This window comes from Thalassophryne amazonica, chromosome 4 (assembly GCF_902500255.1).
Source record: "Thalassophryne amazonica chromosome 4, fThaAma1.1, whole genome shotgun sequence".
Taxonomy (NCBI): Eukaryota; Metazoa; Chordata; class Actinopteri; order Batrachoidiformes; family Batrachoididae; genus Thalassophryne; species Thalassophryne amazonica.
Genome location: NC_047106.1, coordinates 143426957 through 143445585, shown reverse-complemented (window position 1 = coordinate 143445585; position 18629 = coordinate 143426957). Strand labels below are relative to the sequence as shown.

The 18629-nt window shown below is 43.6% G+C and overlaps 1 protein-coding gene across 1 annotated transcript in view; it reads right to left on the bottom strand.

Annotated features, from left to right (window-relative positions):
- Positions 1–18629, bottom strand: part of arrb1 (arrestin, beta 1) — a 261216-nt gene that overhangs the window by 112285 nt on the left and 130302 nt on the right. The window contains 1 exon segment of the mRNA XM_034168704.1: positions 6626–6761. Within this exon segment, the coding sequence (XP_034024595.1) occupies positions 6626–6761 (136 nt within the window).

Below are 18629 nucleotides of genomic sequence, written 5' to 3'. Positions count from 1 at the left end.
AAATAATCGCGAATATGAAAAATAATCGCGATTGACGAATATTGTAATAATTGTGACAGCCCTACCCACGGCACCCCTGACGATCGATCACGGCACCCCAGTTGAGAATCACTGGTCTATGGTCTGTTGTTTGTATCCTAATGTCTGTGGTCTGTTGTTTGTATCCAAGTGGCTGTGGTCTGTTCTTTGTGTTCTGATGTCTATGGCCTGTTTATTGTATCCCAATGTCTGTGGTCTGTTCATTGTATCCTGATGTTATGGACTGTTCTTTGTATCCTAATAGCTGTGGTCTGTTCTTTGTATCCCAGTGTCTGTGCTCCGTTCTTTCTATCCTGATGTCTGTGGCCTCTTCTTTGTGTTCTGATGTCTGTGGTCTGTTCTTTGTATCCTAATGTCTGTGGCCTGTTCTTTGTATCCCAATACCTGTGGTCTGCTCTTTGTATCATGATGTCTGTGGTCCGTTGTTTGTCTTCTAATGTCCGTGGTCTGTTGTTTGTCTCCTAATGTCTGTGGTCTGTTCTTTGTATCCCAGTGTCTGTGGTATATTCTTTGTATCGTAATGTCTGTGGTCTGTTCTTTGTATTGTTATGCCGTGGTCTATTCTTTGCATCCTATTGTCTGTGGTCTGTTGGTTGTCTCCTAATGTCTGTGATCTGTTCTTTCTGTCCTGATGGCTGTGGTCTGTTCTTTGTATCCTGATGCCTGTGGTCTGTTCTTTGTATCCTGATGTCTGTGGTCTGTTGTTTGTATCCTAATGTCGGTGGTCTGTTCTTTGTATCCAAGTGGCTGTGGACTGTTCTTTGTGTTCTGATGTCTGTGGCCTGTTTAGTGTATCCCAATGTCTGTGGTCTGTTCATTGTATCCTAACAGCCGCAGTCTGTTATTTGTATCCTGATGTCTGTGGTCTGTTCTTTGTATCCTAATGTCTGTGGTCTGTTCTTTGTATCCCAGTGGCTGTGGTCTGTTGTTTGTGTTCTGACGTCTATGGTCTGATGTCTGTATCCTAATGTCTGTGGTCTGTTCTTTGTGTTCTGATGTCTGTGGCCTGTTTAATGTATCCCAATGTCTGTGGTCTGTTCATTGTATCTTGATGCCATGGTCTGTTCTTTGTATCCTAACAGCTGTGGTCTGTTCTTTGTATCCTGATGTCTGTGGTCTGTTCTTTGTCTCCTAATGTTTGTGGTCTGTTCTTTGTATCCCAGTGTCTGTGGTCTGTTCTTTGTATCCTGATGCCTGTGGTCTGTTTTTTGTATCCTTTTGCTGTGGTCTGTTTTTTGATCTTATCTGTATCATGATGCCTGTAGTATTTTCTTTGTATCCCAGTGTCTGTGGTCTATCCTGACATCTGTGGTCTGTTTTTGTATCCTGATGCGGTGATCTGTTCTTTGTATCCTGATGTCTGTGGTCTGTTCTTTCTGTTCTGATGTCTGTGGTCTGTTGTTTGTCTCAGAATGTCTGTGGTCTGTTCTTTGTATCCCAGTGTCTTTGTTTCGTTCTTTGTGTTCTGATATCTGTGGTCTGATGTTTGTCTCATGTCTGTGGTCTGTTCTTTGTATCCCAGTGTCTGTGGTCTGGTCTTTGTATCCTGGTGTCTGTGGTCTCTTCTTTGTATCCTGATGCCTGTCGTCTGTTATTTGTATCCTGATCCCGTGGTCTGTTCTTTGTATCCTGATGTCTATGGTCTGTTGTTTGTCTCTGAATGTCTGGGGTCTGCTCTTTGTATACCAGTGTCTGTGGTTCGTTCATTGTGTTCTGGTGTCTGTGGTCTGATGTTTGTCTCATGTCTGTGGTCTGTTTTTTGTATCCTAAAGTCTGTGGTCTGTTGTTTGTTTCCTAATATCTATGGTCTGTTTTTTTGTAGCCCAGTGTCTGTGGTCTGTTCTTTGTGCCCTGATGTATGCCTTCTGTTCTTTCTGTCCTGAAGACTGTGGTCTGTTCTTTGTCTCCTAATGTCTGTGGTCTTTTTTTGGCTCTCTGTTGGGACTGTTTACACAGAGACTGCTACCTGTTGCTTTGGACTTGAATTAACAGTCTTTTTCAAGACTTTTTTACCTTTTTACTTTTTTTTTTTTTTTTTACTTTTTTACTGTGCTCCAACGCCTAAGGAAGACCTCTAACGGTCGAAACATCGCGACGGAGCACTTTTATCAGCTAACTTTCATCAGCGTTGGCAAGCTAACTAGCTTGCTAACGCTTTCGTTTTTATTTTTTTTTAATTTTATTTTATTTTTTTCTCTTTTAGCACTGTTGTCGTGCGTTGTCTGTGCTGCTCCACAGCGTGTTTGGTTGATTTTTGTTTTGTTTTAGCACCGTTGTCGTGCGTTCGCTGTTGTCGTGCGTTGCCTGTGCTGCTTCATGGCCTGTTTGGTGCCTTGATTGGGGCACTCCTTCTGCTGAATCACCTTTAAATTATTTACACATTATTCACTTCGTGTGTTTTTAGGAATCCGCTAGGTTGCGTAGCTACTAGCTCTTAGCCGATTTAGCATGGCGGCTTCTCCTGTCTCTCCCGCACTTTTCTGCTCTGGTTGTGAAATGTTTAGTTATTCCTCGGCCTCCTTTAGCAGTAACGGTACTTGTAATAAGTGCAGCTTATTCGTAGCTTTGGAGGCCAGGCTGGGCGAATTGGAGACTCGGCTCCGCACCGTGGAAAATTCTACAGCTAGCCAGGCCCCTGTAGTCGGTGCGGACCAAGGTAGCTTAGCCGCCGCTAGTTCCCCCCTGGCAGATCCCGGGCAGTCGGGAAAGCAGGCTGACTGGGTGACTGTGAGGAGGAAGCGTAGCCCTAAACAGAAGCCCCGTGTACACCGTCAACCCGTTCACATCTCTAACCGTTTTTCCCCACTCGACGATACACTCGCCGAGGATCAAACTCTGGTTATTGGCGACTCTGTTTTGAGAAATGTGAAGTTAGCGACACCAGCAACCATTGTCAATTGTCTTCCGGGGGCCAGAGCAGGCGACATCGAAGGACATTTGAAATTGCTGGCTAAGGCTAAGCGTAAATTTGGTAAGATTGTAATTCACGTCGGCAGTAATGACACCCGGTTACGCCAATCGGAGGTCACTAAAATTAACATTAAATCGGTGTGTAACTTTGCAAAAACAATGTCGGACTCTGTTGTTTTCTCTGGGCCCCTCCCCAATCGGACCGGGAGTGACATGTTTAGCCGCATGTTCTCCTTGAATTGCTGGCTGTCTGAGTGGTGTCCAAAAAATGAGGTGGGCTTCATTGATAATTGGCAAAGCTTCTGGGGAAAACCTGGTCTTGTTAGGAGAGATGGCATCCATCCCACTTTGGATGGAGCAGCTCTCATTTCTAGAAATCTGGCCAATTTTCTTGGATCCTCCAAACTGTGACTGTCCAGCGTTGGGACCAGGAGGCAGAGCTGTGGTCTTATACACCTCTCTGCAGCTTCTCTCCCCCTGCCATCCCCTCGTTGCCCCATCCCCGTAGAGACGGTGCCTGCTCCCAGACCACCAATAACCAGCAAAAATCTATTTAAGCATAAAAATTCAAAAAGAAAAAATAATATAGCACCTTCAATTGCACCACAGACTAAAACAGTTAAATGTGGTCTATTAAACATTAGGTCTCTCTCTTCTAAGTCCCTGTTGGTAAATGATATAATAATTGATCAACGTATTGATTTATTCTGCCTAACAGAAACCTGGTTACAGCAGGATGAATATGTTAGTTTAAATGAGTCAACACCCCCGAGTCACACTAACTGTCAGAATGCTCGTAGCACGGGCCGTGGCGGAGGATTAGCAGCAATCTTCCATTCCAGCTTATTAATTAATCAAAAACCTAGACAGAGCTTTAATTCATTTGAAAGCTTGTCTCTTAGTCTTGTCCATCCAAATTGGAAGTCTCAAAAACCAGTTTTATTTGTTGTTATCTATCGTCCACCTGGTCGTTACTGTGAGTTTCTCTGTGAATTTTCAGACCTTTTGTCTGACTTAGTGCTTAGCTCAGATAAGATAATTATAGTGGGCGATTTTAATATCCACACAGATGCTGAGAATGACAGCCTCAACACTGCATTTAATCTATTATTAGACTCTATCGGCTTTGCTCAAAAAGTAAATGAGTCCACCCACCACTTTAATCATATCTTAGATCTTGTTCTGACTTATGGTATGGAAATAGAAGACTTAACAGTATTCCCTGAAAACTCCCTTCTGTCTGATCATTTTTTAATAACATTTACATTTACCCTGATGGACTACCCTGCAGTGGGGAATAAGTTTCATTACACTAGAAGTCTTTCAGAAAGCGCTGTAACTAGGTTTAAGGATATGATTCCTTCGTTATGTTCTCTAATGTCATATACCAACACAGAGCAGAGTAGCTACCTAAACTCTGTAAGGGAGATAGAGTATCTCGTCAATAGTTTTACATCCTCTTTGAAGACAACTTTGGATGCTGTAGCTCCTCTGAAAAAGAGAGCTTTAAATCAGAAGTGCCTGACTCCGTGGTATAACTCACAAACTCGTAGCTTAGAGCAGATAACCCGTAAGTTGGAGAGGAAATGGCGTCTCACTAATTTAGAAGATCTTCACTTAGCCTGGAAAAAGAGTTTGTTGCTCTATAAAAAAGCCCTCCGTAAAGCTAGGACATCTTTCTACTCATCACTAATTGAAGAAAATAAGAATAACCTCAGGTTTCTTTTCAGCACTGTAGCTAAGCTGACAAAGAGTCAGAGCTCTATTGAGCTGAGTATTCCATTAACTTTAACTAGTAATGACTTCATGACTTTCTTTGCTAACAAAATTTTGACTATTAGAGAAAAAATTACTCATAACCATCCCAAAGATGTATCGTTATCTTTGGCTGCTTTCAGTGATGCCGGTATTTGGTTAGACTCTTTCTCTCCGGTTGTTCTGTCTGAGTTATTTTCATTGGTTGCTTCGTCCAAACCATCGGCATGTTTATTGGACCCCATTCCTGCCAGGCTGCTCAAGGAAGTCCTACCATTATTTAATGCTTCAATCTTAAATATGATCAATCTATCTTTGTTAGTTGGTTATGTACCACAGGCCTTTAAGGTGGCAGTAATTAAACCATTACTTAAAAGCCATCACTTGACCCAGCTATCTTAGCTAATTATAGGCCAATTTCCAACCTTCCTTTTCTCTCAAAGATTCTTGAGAGGGTAGTTGTAAAACAGCTAACTGATCACCAGGATTGTCTTACAGACATAAAGACATGGATGACCTCTAATTTCCTGCTTTTAAACTCAGATAAAACTGAAGTTATTGTACTTGGCCCCACAAATCTTAGAAGCATGGTGTCTAACCAGATCGTTACTCTGGATGGCATTTCCCTGATCTCTAGTAATACTGTGAGAAATCTTGGAGTCATTTTTGATCAGGATATGTCATTCAAAGCGCATATTAAACAAATATGTAGGACTGCCTTTTTGCATTTACGCAATATCTCTAAAATCAGAAAGGTCTTGTCTCAGAGTGATGCTGAAAAACTAATTCATGCATTTATTTCCTCTAGGCTGGACTACTGTAATTCATTATTATCAGGTTGTCCTAAAAGTTCCCTAAAAAGCCTTCAGTTGGTTCAGAATGCTGCAGCTAGAGTACTGACGGGGACTAGCAGGAGAGAGCATATCTCACCCATATTGGCCTCTCTTCAATGGCTTCCTGTTAATTCTAGAATAGAATTTAAAATTCTTCTTCTTACTTATAAGGTTTTGAATAATCAGGTCCCATCTTATCTTAGGGACCTCATAGTACCATATTACCCCATTAGAGCGCTTCGCTCTCAGACTGCGGGCTTACTTGTAGTTCCTAGGGTTTGTAAGAGTAGAATGGGAGGCAGAGCCTTCAGCTTTCAGGCTCCTCTCCTGTGGAACCAGCTCCCAATTCAGATCAGGGAGACAGATACCCTCTCTACTTTTAAGATTAGGCTTAAAACTTTCCTTTTCGCTAAGGCTTATAGTTAGGGCTGGATCGGGTGACCCTGGACCATCCCTTAGTTATGCTGCTTTAGACATAGATTGTGGGGGGGGTTCCCATGATGCACTGTTTCTTTCTCTTTTTGCTCCGTATGCATCACTCTGCATTTAATTATTAGTGATCGATCTCTGCCCCCCGTCACGGCATGTCTTTTTCCTGGTTTTTTCCCTCAGCCCCAACCAGTCTCAGCAGAAGACTGCCCCTCCCTGAGCCTGGTTCTGCTGGAGGTTTCTTCCTGTTAAAAGGGAGTTTTTCCTTCCCACTGTAGCCAAGTGCTTGCTCACAGGGGGTCGTTTTGACCGTTGGGGTTTTACATAATTATTGTATGGCCTTGCCTTACAATATAAAGCGCCTTGGGGCAACTGTTTGTTGTGATTTGGCGCTATATAAGAAAAAAGTTGATTGATTGATTGATTGATTGATTGATAGTGTGTGTGGTCTGTTCTTTGCATCTTGATGTCTGTGGTCTGTTCTTTCTGTCCTGATGTCTGTGGTCTGTTCTTTGCACTCTGATGTCTGTGGCCTGTTGTTTGTCTCCGATTGTCTGTGGTCTGTTCTTTGCATTCTGATGTCTGTGGCCTGTTGTTTGTCTCCGATTGTCTGTGGTCTGTTCCCTGTGTACTGATGTCTGTGGTCTGCTGTCTGTCACCTCTTTGTCCAGTGAAGCTTCCAGGTGCAGCGGTTTGTCTGACATCAGAAACTGCCTGGTGGTTTCTGCTGTTGGTTGAGGTCCTGGTTTCTCTGGCGCATACTGGACCTTCCTGATCACCAAACGGACCGAGTTCCTGCAGGGACACCATTACATTCAGAAACACCAATACAGCATTTCAGAAACACCGGTACAACATTTCAGAAACAGCAGTGCAGCATTTCCGAAACACCAGTTCAGCACTTTAGAAATATCAGTACAGCATTTTGGAAACATCAGTACAGCTTTTAAGAAATACCAGGACAGTGTTTTAGAAAGACCAGGACAGCCCGGTACAGGCTTTCAGAAGCACCACTACAGCTAGTCAAAAACTAATGTAGAGCATTTCAGAAACACCAGTACAACATTTCAGAAACACCAGTACAGCTTTTCAGAAACACCAGTACAGCTTTTCAGAAACACCAGTACAGCATTTCAGAAACACTAGCACAGCATTTCACAAACACCAGTACAGCATTTCAGAAACACCAGTACAGCTTTTCAGAAACACTAGCACAGCATTTCAGGAACACCAGTACAGCTTTTCAGAAACACCAGTACAGCATTTCAGAAACACCAGTACAGCATATCAGAAGCAGCAGTACAGCATTTCAGAAACACCACTACAGCATTTCAGAAACACCAGTACAGCATTTCAGAAACACTAGCACAACATTTCAGAAACACCAGTACAGCATTTCAGAAACACTAGCACAACATTTCAGAAACACCAGTACAGCTTTTCAGAAACACCACTACAGCATTTCAGAAACACCAGTACAGCATTTCAGAAACACTAGCACAACATTTCAGAAACACCAGTACAGCATATCAGAAGCAGCAGTACAGCATTTCAGAAACACCACTACAGCATTTCAGAAACACCAGTACAGCATTTCAGAAACACCAGTACAGCATATCAGAAGCAGCAGTACAGCATTTCAGAAACACCACTACAGCATTTCAGAAACACCAGTACAGCATTTCAGAAACACTAGCACAACATTTCAGAAACACCAGTACAGCATTTCAGAAACACCAGTACAGCATTTCAGAAACACTAGCACAACATTTCAGAAACACCAGTACAGCATTTCAGAAACACTAGCACAACATTTCAGAAACACCAGTACAGCTTTTCAGAAACACCACTACAGCATTTCAGAAACACCAGTACAGCATTTCAGAAACACTAGCACATTTCAGAAACACCAGTACAGCATATCAGAAGCAGCAGTACAGCATTTCAGAAACACCACTACAGCATTTCAGAAACACCAGTACAGCATTTCAGAAACACCAGTACAGCATTTCAGAAACACCAGTACAGCATATCAGAAGCAGCAGTACAGCATTTCAGAAACACCACTACAGCATTTCAGAAACACCAGTACAGCATTTCAGAAACACTAGCACAACATTTCAGAAACACCAGTACAGCATTTCAGAAACACTAGCACAACATTTCAGAAACACCAGTACAGCTTTTCAGAAACACCACTACAGCATTTCAGAAACACCAGTACAGCATTTCAGAAACACTAGCACAACATTTCAGAAACACCAGTACAGCATTTCAGAAACACTAGCACAACATTTCAGAAACACCAGTACAGCTTTTCAGAAACACCAGTACAGCATTTCAGAAACACCAGTACAGCATATCAGAAGCAGCAGTACAGCATTTCAGAAACACCACTACAGCATTTCAGAAACACCAGTACAGCTTTTCAGAAACACCAGTACAGCATTTCAGAAACACTAGCACAACATTTCAGGAACACCAGTACAGCTTTTCAGAAACACCAGTACAGCATTTCAGAAACACTAGCACAGCATTTCAGGAACACCAGTACAGCTTTTCAGAAACACCAGTACAGCATTTCAGAAACACCAGTACAGCATATCAGAAGCAGCAGTACAGCATTTCAGAAACACCAGTACAGCTTTTCAGAAACACCAGTACAGCTTTTCAGAAACACCAGTACAGCATTTCAGAAACACTAGCACAGCATTTCACAAACACCAGTACAGCATTTCAGAAACACCAGTACAGCTTTTCAGAAACACTAGCACAGCATTTCAGGAACACCAGTACAGCTTTTCAGAAACACCAGTACAGCATTTCAGAAACACCAGTACAGCATATCAGAAGCAGCAGTACAGCATTTCAGAAACACCACTACAGCATTTCAGAAACACCAGTACAGCATTTCAGAAACACTAGCACAACATTTCAGAAACACCAGTACAGCATTTCAGAAACACTAGCACAACATTTCAGAAACACCAGTACAGCTTTTCAGAAACACCACTACAGCATTTCAGAAACACCAGTACAGCATTTCAGAAACACTAGCACAACATTTCAGAAACACCAGTACAGCATATCAGAAGCAGCAGTACAGCATTTCAGAAACACCACTACAGCATTTCAGAAACACCAGTACAGCATTTCAGAAACACCAGTACAGCATTTCAGAAACACCAGTACAGCATATCAGAAGCAGCAGTACAGCATTTCAGAAACACCACTACAGCATTTCAGAAACACCAGTACAACATTTCAGAAACACCAGTACAGCATTTCAGAAACACTAGCACAACATTTCAGAAACACCAGTACAGCTTTTCAGAAACACCACTACAGCATTTCAGAAACACCAGTACAGCATTTCAGAAACACTAGCACAACATTTCAGAAACACCAGTACAGCATTTCAGAAACACTAGCACAGCATTTCAGAACCACCAATACAGCATTTCAGAATCACCACTACAGTATTTCAGAAACACCAGTACAGCATTTCAGAAACACTAGCACAGCATTTCAGGAACACCAGTACAGCTTTTCAGAAACACCAGTACAGCATTTCAGAAACACCAGTACAGCATATCAGAAGCAGCAGTACAGCATTTCAGAAACACCACTACAGCATTTCAGAAACACCAGTACAGCTTTTCAGAAACACCAGTACAGCATTTCAGAAACACTAGCACAACATTTCAGAAACACCAGTACAGCATTTCAGAAACACTAGCACAACATTTCAGAAACACCAGTACAGCTTTTCAGAAACACCAGTACAGCTTTTCAGAAACACCAGTACAGCCTTTCAGAAAGACGTATACATCTTTTCAAAACCACCAGTACAGCATTTCAGAACCACCAATACAGCATTTCAGAATCACCACTACAGTATTTCAGAATCACCACTACAGTATTTCAGAAGCACCAGTACAGCCTTTCAGAAACACCAGTACAGCTTTTCAGAAGCACCAGTACAGCATTACAGAAGCACCAGTACAGCATTTCAGAAACACCAGTACAGCATTTCAGAACCACCAGTACAGCATTTCAGATCCACCAGTACAGCATTTCAGAACCACCAGTACAGCATTTCAGAACCACCAGTACAGCATTTCAGAAACACCAGTACAGCATTTCAGAAACACCAGTACAGCATTTCAGAAACACCAGTACAGCATTTCAGAACCACCAGTACAGCATTTCAGAAACACTAGTACAGCATTTCAGAACCACCAGTACAGCATTTCAGAAACACCAGTACAGCATTTCAGAAACACCAGTACAGCTTTTCAGATCCACCAGTACAGCATTTCAGAAACACCAGTACAGCATTTCAGAAACACCAGTACAGCATTTCAGAACCACCAGTACAGCATTTCAGAAACACCAGTACAGCATTTCAGAAACACCAGTACAGCTTTTCAGAAACACCAGTACAGCATTTCAGAAGCACCAGTGCAGCTATTCAAAAGCACCAGTACAGCATTTCAGAAACACCAGTACAGCTTTTCAGAAACACCAGTACAGCATTTCAGAAACACCAGTACAGCTTTTCAGAAACACCAGTACAGCTTTTCAGAAGCACCAGTACAGCATTTCAGAAACACCAGTACAGCATTTCAGAAACACCAGTACAGCTTTTCAGAAACACCAGTACAGCTTTTCAGAAACACCAGCACAGCTTTCAGAAGCACCAGTACAGCTTTCAGAAGCACCAGAACAGCTTTCAGAAGCCCCACTACAGCTTTTCAGAAACACCAGTACAGCATTTCAGAAACACCAGTACAGCATTTCAGAAGCACCAGTACAGCTATTCAGAAACACCACTACAGCATTTCAGAAGCACCAGTACAGCATTTCACAAACACCAGTACAGCATTTCAGAAACACTAGTACAGCTTTTCAGAAACACCAGTACAGCTTTTCAGAAACACCAGTACAGCATTTCAGAAACACCAGTACAGCATTTCAGAAGCACCAGTACAGCTATTCAGAAACACCACTACAGCATTTCAGAAGCACCAGTACAGCATTTCACAAACACCAGTACAGCATTTCAGAAACACTAGTACAGCTTTTCAGAAACACTAGTACAGCTTTTCACAAACACCAGTACAGCTATTCAGAAACACCAGTACAGTTTTTCAGAAGCCCCACTACAGCTTTTCAGAAACACTAGCACAGCATTTCAGAAGCACCAGTACAGCTATTCAGAAACACCAGTACAGCATTTCAGAAGCACCAGTACAGCATTTCAGAAGCACCAGTATAGCTATTCAGAAACACCACTACAGCTTTTCAGAAACACCAGTACAGCATTTCAGAAACACCAGTACAGCATTTCAGAAGCACCAGTACAGCTATTCAGAAACACCACTACAGCTTTTCAGAAACACCAGTACAGCATTTCAGAAACACCAGTACAGCATTTCAGAAGCACCAGTACAGCATTTCAGAAACACCACTACAGCTTTTCAGAAACACCAGTACAGCATTTCAGAAGCACCAGTACAGCTATTCACAAACACCAATACAGCATTTCAGAAGCACCAGTACAGCTTTTCACAAACACCAGTACACCTTTTCAGAAACACCAATACAGCTTTTCACAAACACCACAACAGCATTTCAGAAACACCAGTACAGTTTTTCAGAAGCCCCACTACAGCTTTTCAGAAACACTAGCACAGCATTTCAGAAGCACCAGTACAGCTATTCACAAACACCAGTAAAGCTATTCACAAACACCAGTACAGCTATTCAGAAACACCAGTAAAGCTATTCACAAACACCAGTACAGCTATTCACAAACACCAGTACAGCTATTCACAAACACCAGTACAGCTTTTCAGAAACACCAGTACAGCTTTTCAGAAACACCAGTACAGCTATTCACAAACACCAGTACAGCATTTCACAAAAACCAGTACAGCTATTCACAAACACCAGTACAGCTATTCACAAACACCAGTACAGCTTTTCAGAAACACCAGTACAGCTATTCAGAAACACCAGTACAGCTTTTCAGAAACACCAGTACAGCTATTCACAAACACCAGTACAGCTATTCAGAAACACCAGCACAGCTTTTCAGAAACACCAGTACAGCTATTCAGAAACACCAGTACAGCTTTTCAGAAACACCAGTACAGCTATTCACAAACACCAGTACAGCTATTCAGAAACACCAGTACAGCTTTTCAGAAACACCAGTACAGCTATTCAGAAACACCAGTACAGCTATTCAGAAACACCAGTACAGCTTTCACAAACACCAGTACAGCTTTTCAGAAACACCAGTACAGCTATTCACAAACACCAGTACAGCATTTCACAAACACCAGTACAGCTATTCACAAACACCAGTACAGCTTTTCAGAAACACCAGTACAGCTTTTCAGAAACACCAGTACAGCTTTTCAGAAACACCAGTACAGCATTTCACAAACACCAGTACAGCTTTTCAGAAACACCAGTACAGCTATTCACAAACACCAGTACAGCTTTTCAGAAACACCAGTACAGCTATTCAGAAACACCAGTACAGCTTTTCAGAAACACCAGTACAGCTTTTCAGAAACACCAGTACAGCTTTTCAGAAACACCAGTACAGCATTTCACAAACACCAGTACAGCTTTTCAGAAACACCAGTACAGCTATTCACAAACACCAGCACAGCTTTTCACAAACACCAGTACAGCTTTTCACAAACACCAGTACAGCTTTTCACAAACACCAGTACAGCTATTCAGAAACACCAGCACAGCTTTTCACAAACACCAGTACAGCTTTTCACAAACACCAGTACAGCTATTCACAAACACCAGTACAGCTTTTCACAAACACCAGTACAGCTATTCACAAACACCAGTACAGCTTTTCACAAACACCAGTACAGCTATTCACAAACACCAGTACAGCTATTCACAAACACCAGTACAGCTATTCAGAAACACCAGCACAGCTTTTCACAAACACCAGTACAGCTTTTCAGAAACACCAGTACAGCTATTCACAAACACCAGCACAGCTTTTCACAAACACCAGTACAGCTTTTCACAAACACCAGTACAGCTTTTCACAAACACCAGTACAGCTATTCAGAAACACCAGCACAGCTTTTCACAAACACCAGTACAGCTTTTCACAAACACCAGTACAGCTATTCACAAACACCAGTACAGCTTTTCACAAACACCAGTACAGCTATTCACAAACACCAGTACAGCTTTTCACAAACACCAGTACAGCTATTCACAAACACCAGTACAGCTTTTCACAAACACCAGTACAGCTATTCACAAACACCAGTACAGCTATTCACAAACACCAGTACAGCTATTCAGAAACACCAGCACAGCTTTTCACAAACACCAGTACAGCTTTTCACAAACACCAGTACAGCTATTCAGAAACACCAGCACAGCTTTTCACAAACACCAGTACAGCTTTTCACAAACACCAGTACAGCTATTCAGAAACACCAGCACAGCTTTTCACAAACACCAGTACAGCTTTTCACAAACACCAGTACAGCTTTTCACAAACACCAGCACAGCTTTTCACAAACACCAGTACAGCTATTCAGAAACACCAGTACAGTTTTTCAGAAGCCCCACTACAGCTTTTCAGAAACACTAGCACAGCATTTCAGAAGCACCAGTACAGCTATTCACAAACACCAGTACAGCATTTCACAAACACCAGTACAGCTTTTCAGAAACACCAGTACAGCTTTTCAGAAACACCAGTACAGCTATTCAGAAACACCAGTACAGCTATTCAGAAACACCAGTACAGCTTTTCACAAACACCAGTACAGCTTTTCACAAACACCAGTACAGCTATTCAGAAACACCAGCACAGCTTTTCACAAACACCAGCACAGCTTTCACAACACCAGTACAGCTTTTCACAAACACCAGCACAGCTTTTCACAACACCAGCACAGCTTTTCACAACACCAGTACAGCTTTTCACAAACACCAGTACAGCTTTTCACAAACACCAGTACAGCTATTCAGAACACCAGCACAGCTTTCACAAACACCAGTACAGCTATTCAGAAACACCAGCACAGCTTTTCACAAACACCAGTACAGCTTTTCACAAACACCAGCACAGCTTTTTCACAAACACCAGTACAGCTTTTCCACAAACACCAGCACAGCTTTTCACAAACACCAGTACAGCTTTTCACAAACACCAGCACAGCTATTCACAAACACCAGCACAGCTTTTCACAAACACCAGTACAGCTTTTCACAAACACCAGCACAGCTTTTCACAAACACCAGTACAGCTTTTCACAAACACCAGTACAGCTTTTCACAAACACCAGCACAGCTATTCACAAACACCAGTACAGCTTTTCACAAACACCAGTACAGCTATTCAGAAACACCAGTACAGCTTTTCACAAACACCAGTACAGCTTTTCACAAACACCAGCACAGCTATTCACAAACACCAGTACAGCTATTCACAAACACCAGTACAGCTATTCACAAACACCAGCACAGCTTTTCACAAACACCAGTACAGCTTTTCACAAACACCAGCACAGCTTTTCACAAACACCAGTACAGCTTTTCACAAACACCAGCACAGCTTTTCACAAACACCAGTACAGCTTTTCACAAACACCAGCACAGCTATTCACAAACACCAGCACAGCTTTTCACAAACACCAGCACAGCTTTTCACAAACACCAGCACAGCTTTTCACAAACACCAGTACAGCTTTTCACAAACACCAGCACAGCTTTTCACAAACACCAGTACAGCTATTCACAAACACCAGTACAGCTATTCACAAACACCAGTACAGCTATTCACAAACACCAGTACAGCACTTCAGAAAGTAGAAGAAAGCCAGTTACAGTTCACTCCATAAATATATATTTATTTATTCTAAATCCAACCAACCATGTCTGACTGACAGGTTTCATTTCGGGGTTTTCCTCCATGTCGGGTGACCTGTGTTGAGTCTCAGATGTACTTTTTAAGGGGCCAGAAGTAACTGTTGAGCTCACTGAATGAGGCAATTCCTGATCAGGTTCTTCCCTCATTATTTTACCAACAAACCCATAGGTGATTTCCAGGGTTACGTGTCTCTTCAGTCAGTCTGTTCCACTGATCTGAGATGCTAAGCAGAGTGGATCCTGGTTACAATTTGAATGCAAGACTTCTTAGGAAGACCAGCGTGTGTGTGTGTGTCTGTGTGTTTGTGTGTGTGTGTATGTATGTGCGTGTGTGTATATGCGTCTCTGTTTGTGTGCATGTATGTATGTCTGTGTGTGTGTAGGTGTGTGTCTGTGTTTGTGTATGTGTGTGTATGTCTATGTGTGTATGTGTCTGTGTGTGTGTATGCCTGTGTGTTTGTGTGTATGTTTGTGTGCTTCTGTGTGTATATCTGTGTCTGTGTGTGTATGCCTGTGTGTGTATATATATATGTGTGTGTATGTATGTATATGTGTGTATGTATGGTCTGTGTGTGTGGTGTGTGTGTGTGTGTGGTGTGTGGTGTGGTTGTGTTGTGTGTGTGTGTGTGTGTGTGTGGTGTGTGTGGTGTGTTTGTCAAATGGGTGGAGTGACGCGTCTAGTGTGTTGGCATGCCGTATTTCTTGCTTTTCAGCCTCCACTGCTGACTAGCACTGCTGCTCGCAGCAATGCAAAAAGAGGAGCAGAGTGCGTAAGTCTCCATCCTGTCAATATACAGCCTCTCCACCAGCAAGCCCTATGTAGTGCTTCCCGTGGCGACACATGTCAACTGGGTACACCTAGTGCTCAGGCCAACCTACAGGGACTCGGAGGAGTTTTGGCCCCCAGACGTGCGGTATGCTAGTGCCCACCAGTGTGTGGACTGCCCTGATGCCCACAAACCAGACACCCAGCTATGGGTCAAAAAGCACCACTGCCTTGTGGTTGTCTTGGGAGAGGCAAAGGCTAACAGAAAAACAGGAGTGGAGTCTCTCACGCGGCTGGTCGAACAATGTGACACTGTACGGCAAACTCCGTAAGCTGCGTTGGCACCAACTGTATCGGCTTGTCCTTTCAATAGAGTCTGTCAGCAATGCCGGAGAGGGGGATTCTCATGACTAGGCAATGCAGAATTTCCCTATACTTTGTCCAGGCCTGCACCCTGGGAGGTCACTCCAGTGTTGCTACTGCAGAGACAGAAACAAGAGACTGGGCAGCCCCCAGTCGTAGAGTGTTGACCCACTACAGTCTGCCTGCTTCAATGGGTGCTTGGAGCTTAGGGAAAATACTGAAGAGTGGACTGTAACCTTCACACCAAGCAAAACAAACCACAAAGCACCAGCCCTACGGCTGGCCACCCTGGAACATCAGAACGATGTGTCCTGGACTCTCTGATGACCTTCAGCAAATTGACAATGGCAGAAAAATCACTATCATCGACCGGGAGCTGTCAAGGCTCAACCTGACTTCGCCACCCTACCGGAGACACCGCCTCCCTTCAAATGGTAGCCTGAACGAGAAGGACTACACAATTTTCTGGCAGGGACTGGAACCCGATGAGCACCATCTCTATGAAGTTGGCTTTGCTGTTCGCAACACTCTCCTGTCATCAATTGAACCCCCTTCCCAAGGGACCAGCTTGGATCCTCTCTTTGCATCTTACAACCTCAACAGGACTCACAACCATCCTCAGCAATCTATGCCCCACACTCTGCTCAATAGCCGAGGTGAAGGATGCATTCTACGAGGAGCTGGAGGCCAAGGTCAGAGAGGTACCTGGAAAGGAGAACCTGTTCCCTACTTGTGATGTTAATTCCAGGGTTGGCTCAGATCATAGCTCCTGGTCACGCTGCATAGGTAATTTTGGCATCAGCAAGCTCAATGAAACGTGCAATGGCTACTCGAGCTCTGCTCCTACCATGACCTCTGCATCACTAACACATTCTTCCATAGCAAGCTCACCACAGAGTATCATGGAGGCACCCCAGATCACGACATGGCAGCAGCTGGACTTTGTCATCACCAGAAGATCCTTGCTTAAACACGTGCTAGTCACCCGCTATCACAGTGCTGACTGCAACCGGACCATTCCTTGGTTAGCAGCAGGTGCGCCTCCGACCCAGACGAATCCACCCGCTCAAGGCAGCAGGGTCGTCCTCATATCAACACCGCCAGCACGTTATTGCCCAAACTCCATGAGTACTGGCTGAAGTTCTGCCAGGACATTCAGTATCTCTTTCTGACTTGGGAATATCCATGCCATGTAAGAGGGTATGAAGAAAGCATTTGGACCAAGATACCATCAGATTGCTCCACTCAAATCAATCTCAGGCGAGATCATTACAGACCATAACAAACAGATGGAGAGATGGGCTGAACACTACCAGGAACTCTACTCCCGGGAAAATGTTGTCACCAACATAGTCTTTGATAACATCGCCCACCTGCCAACTATGGAGGAGCTTGACACTCCACCCACCATCGCAGAGCTCAGCAAGTCTATCAACTCACTAGCCTGCGGCAAAGCACCTGGCAGTGATGGCATCCCAGCCGAGATCATCAAAGTTAGCAAGAAGAACTCTCTTCTCAACCACCTCCATGACCTTTTGCTGCAATGCTGGGAGGAAGGGATTATACCTCAGGACATGTGTGATGCCAAGATCATCACACTTTACAAGAGCAAAGGAAACCACAGCGATTGCAACAAATATTGTGGCATATCTCTCCTCAGCATAGAGGGTAAAGCCTTCACCCGTGTCGCCTTTAACAGGCTGCAGAAACTCGCTGAGCGGGTCTACTCAGAATCGCAGTATGGCTTTCGTGCTGCAAGGTCCACAACAGACATGGTCTTCGCCCTCAGACAGCTTCAAGAGACGTGCCGATGAGCAGAGACGTCCCCTGTTCATTGCCTTCATTGACTTAACTAAGGCATTCAGAAGCCTTGGTTAAGTCTGGTTAACCAAGGCAAAGAGGCCTCTTAAGCCGAACAGGTCTCTTTGCCCCCCTACACAAGATTGATGCCCTCCCAAGCTCCAAGGCAGCCTCTTCAGCCTTGCATGTTTGCGAGCCAAAACAAAGGTTCGCAAAGTCCTCATCAGGGAGATGCTTCTTGCAGATGACGCTGCCCTCACTGCAACAACATCACCTGCTTTGCAGATGCCTGTATGGCGTTCGGCCTCACCATCAATCTGAAGAAGACCAATATTATGGGCCAAGATGTCAGCAACATCCCTCAGATCACTATCGACAACCATATTCTTGAAACTGCCAAGAATTTTACCTACTTCAGCTCCACCATCTCGAGCAACCTCTCCCTGGATGTCGAGCTGAACATGCGAATTGGCAAAGCAGCATAAGCAATGGCCCATCTTGCGAAAAGACTATGGGACAACACCATGCTAACGATCAGCACTATATGAAGGTATACCAAGCATGTGTGCTGAGTACCCTTCTCTATGGCAGTGAAGCATGGACCCTATATGCCCACATAGAACACAGACTGAACACGTTCTACATGCGCTGTCTCAGATGACTCTTGGGCATTAGATGGCAGGACCGTGTCACAAACAAGGATGTCCTGGGACAGGCTGTGATGCCAGGTATGTTCACCATACTCACACAAAGACGCTTGCGCTGGCTTTGCCACGTCTGCAGCATGGACAATGGCCGCA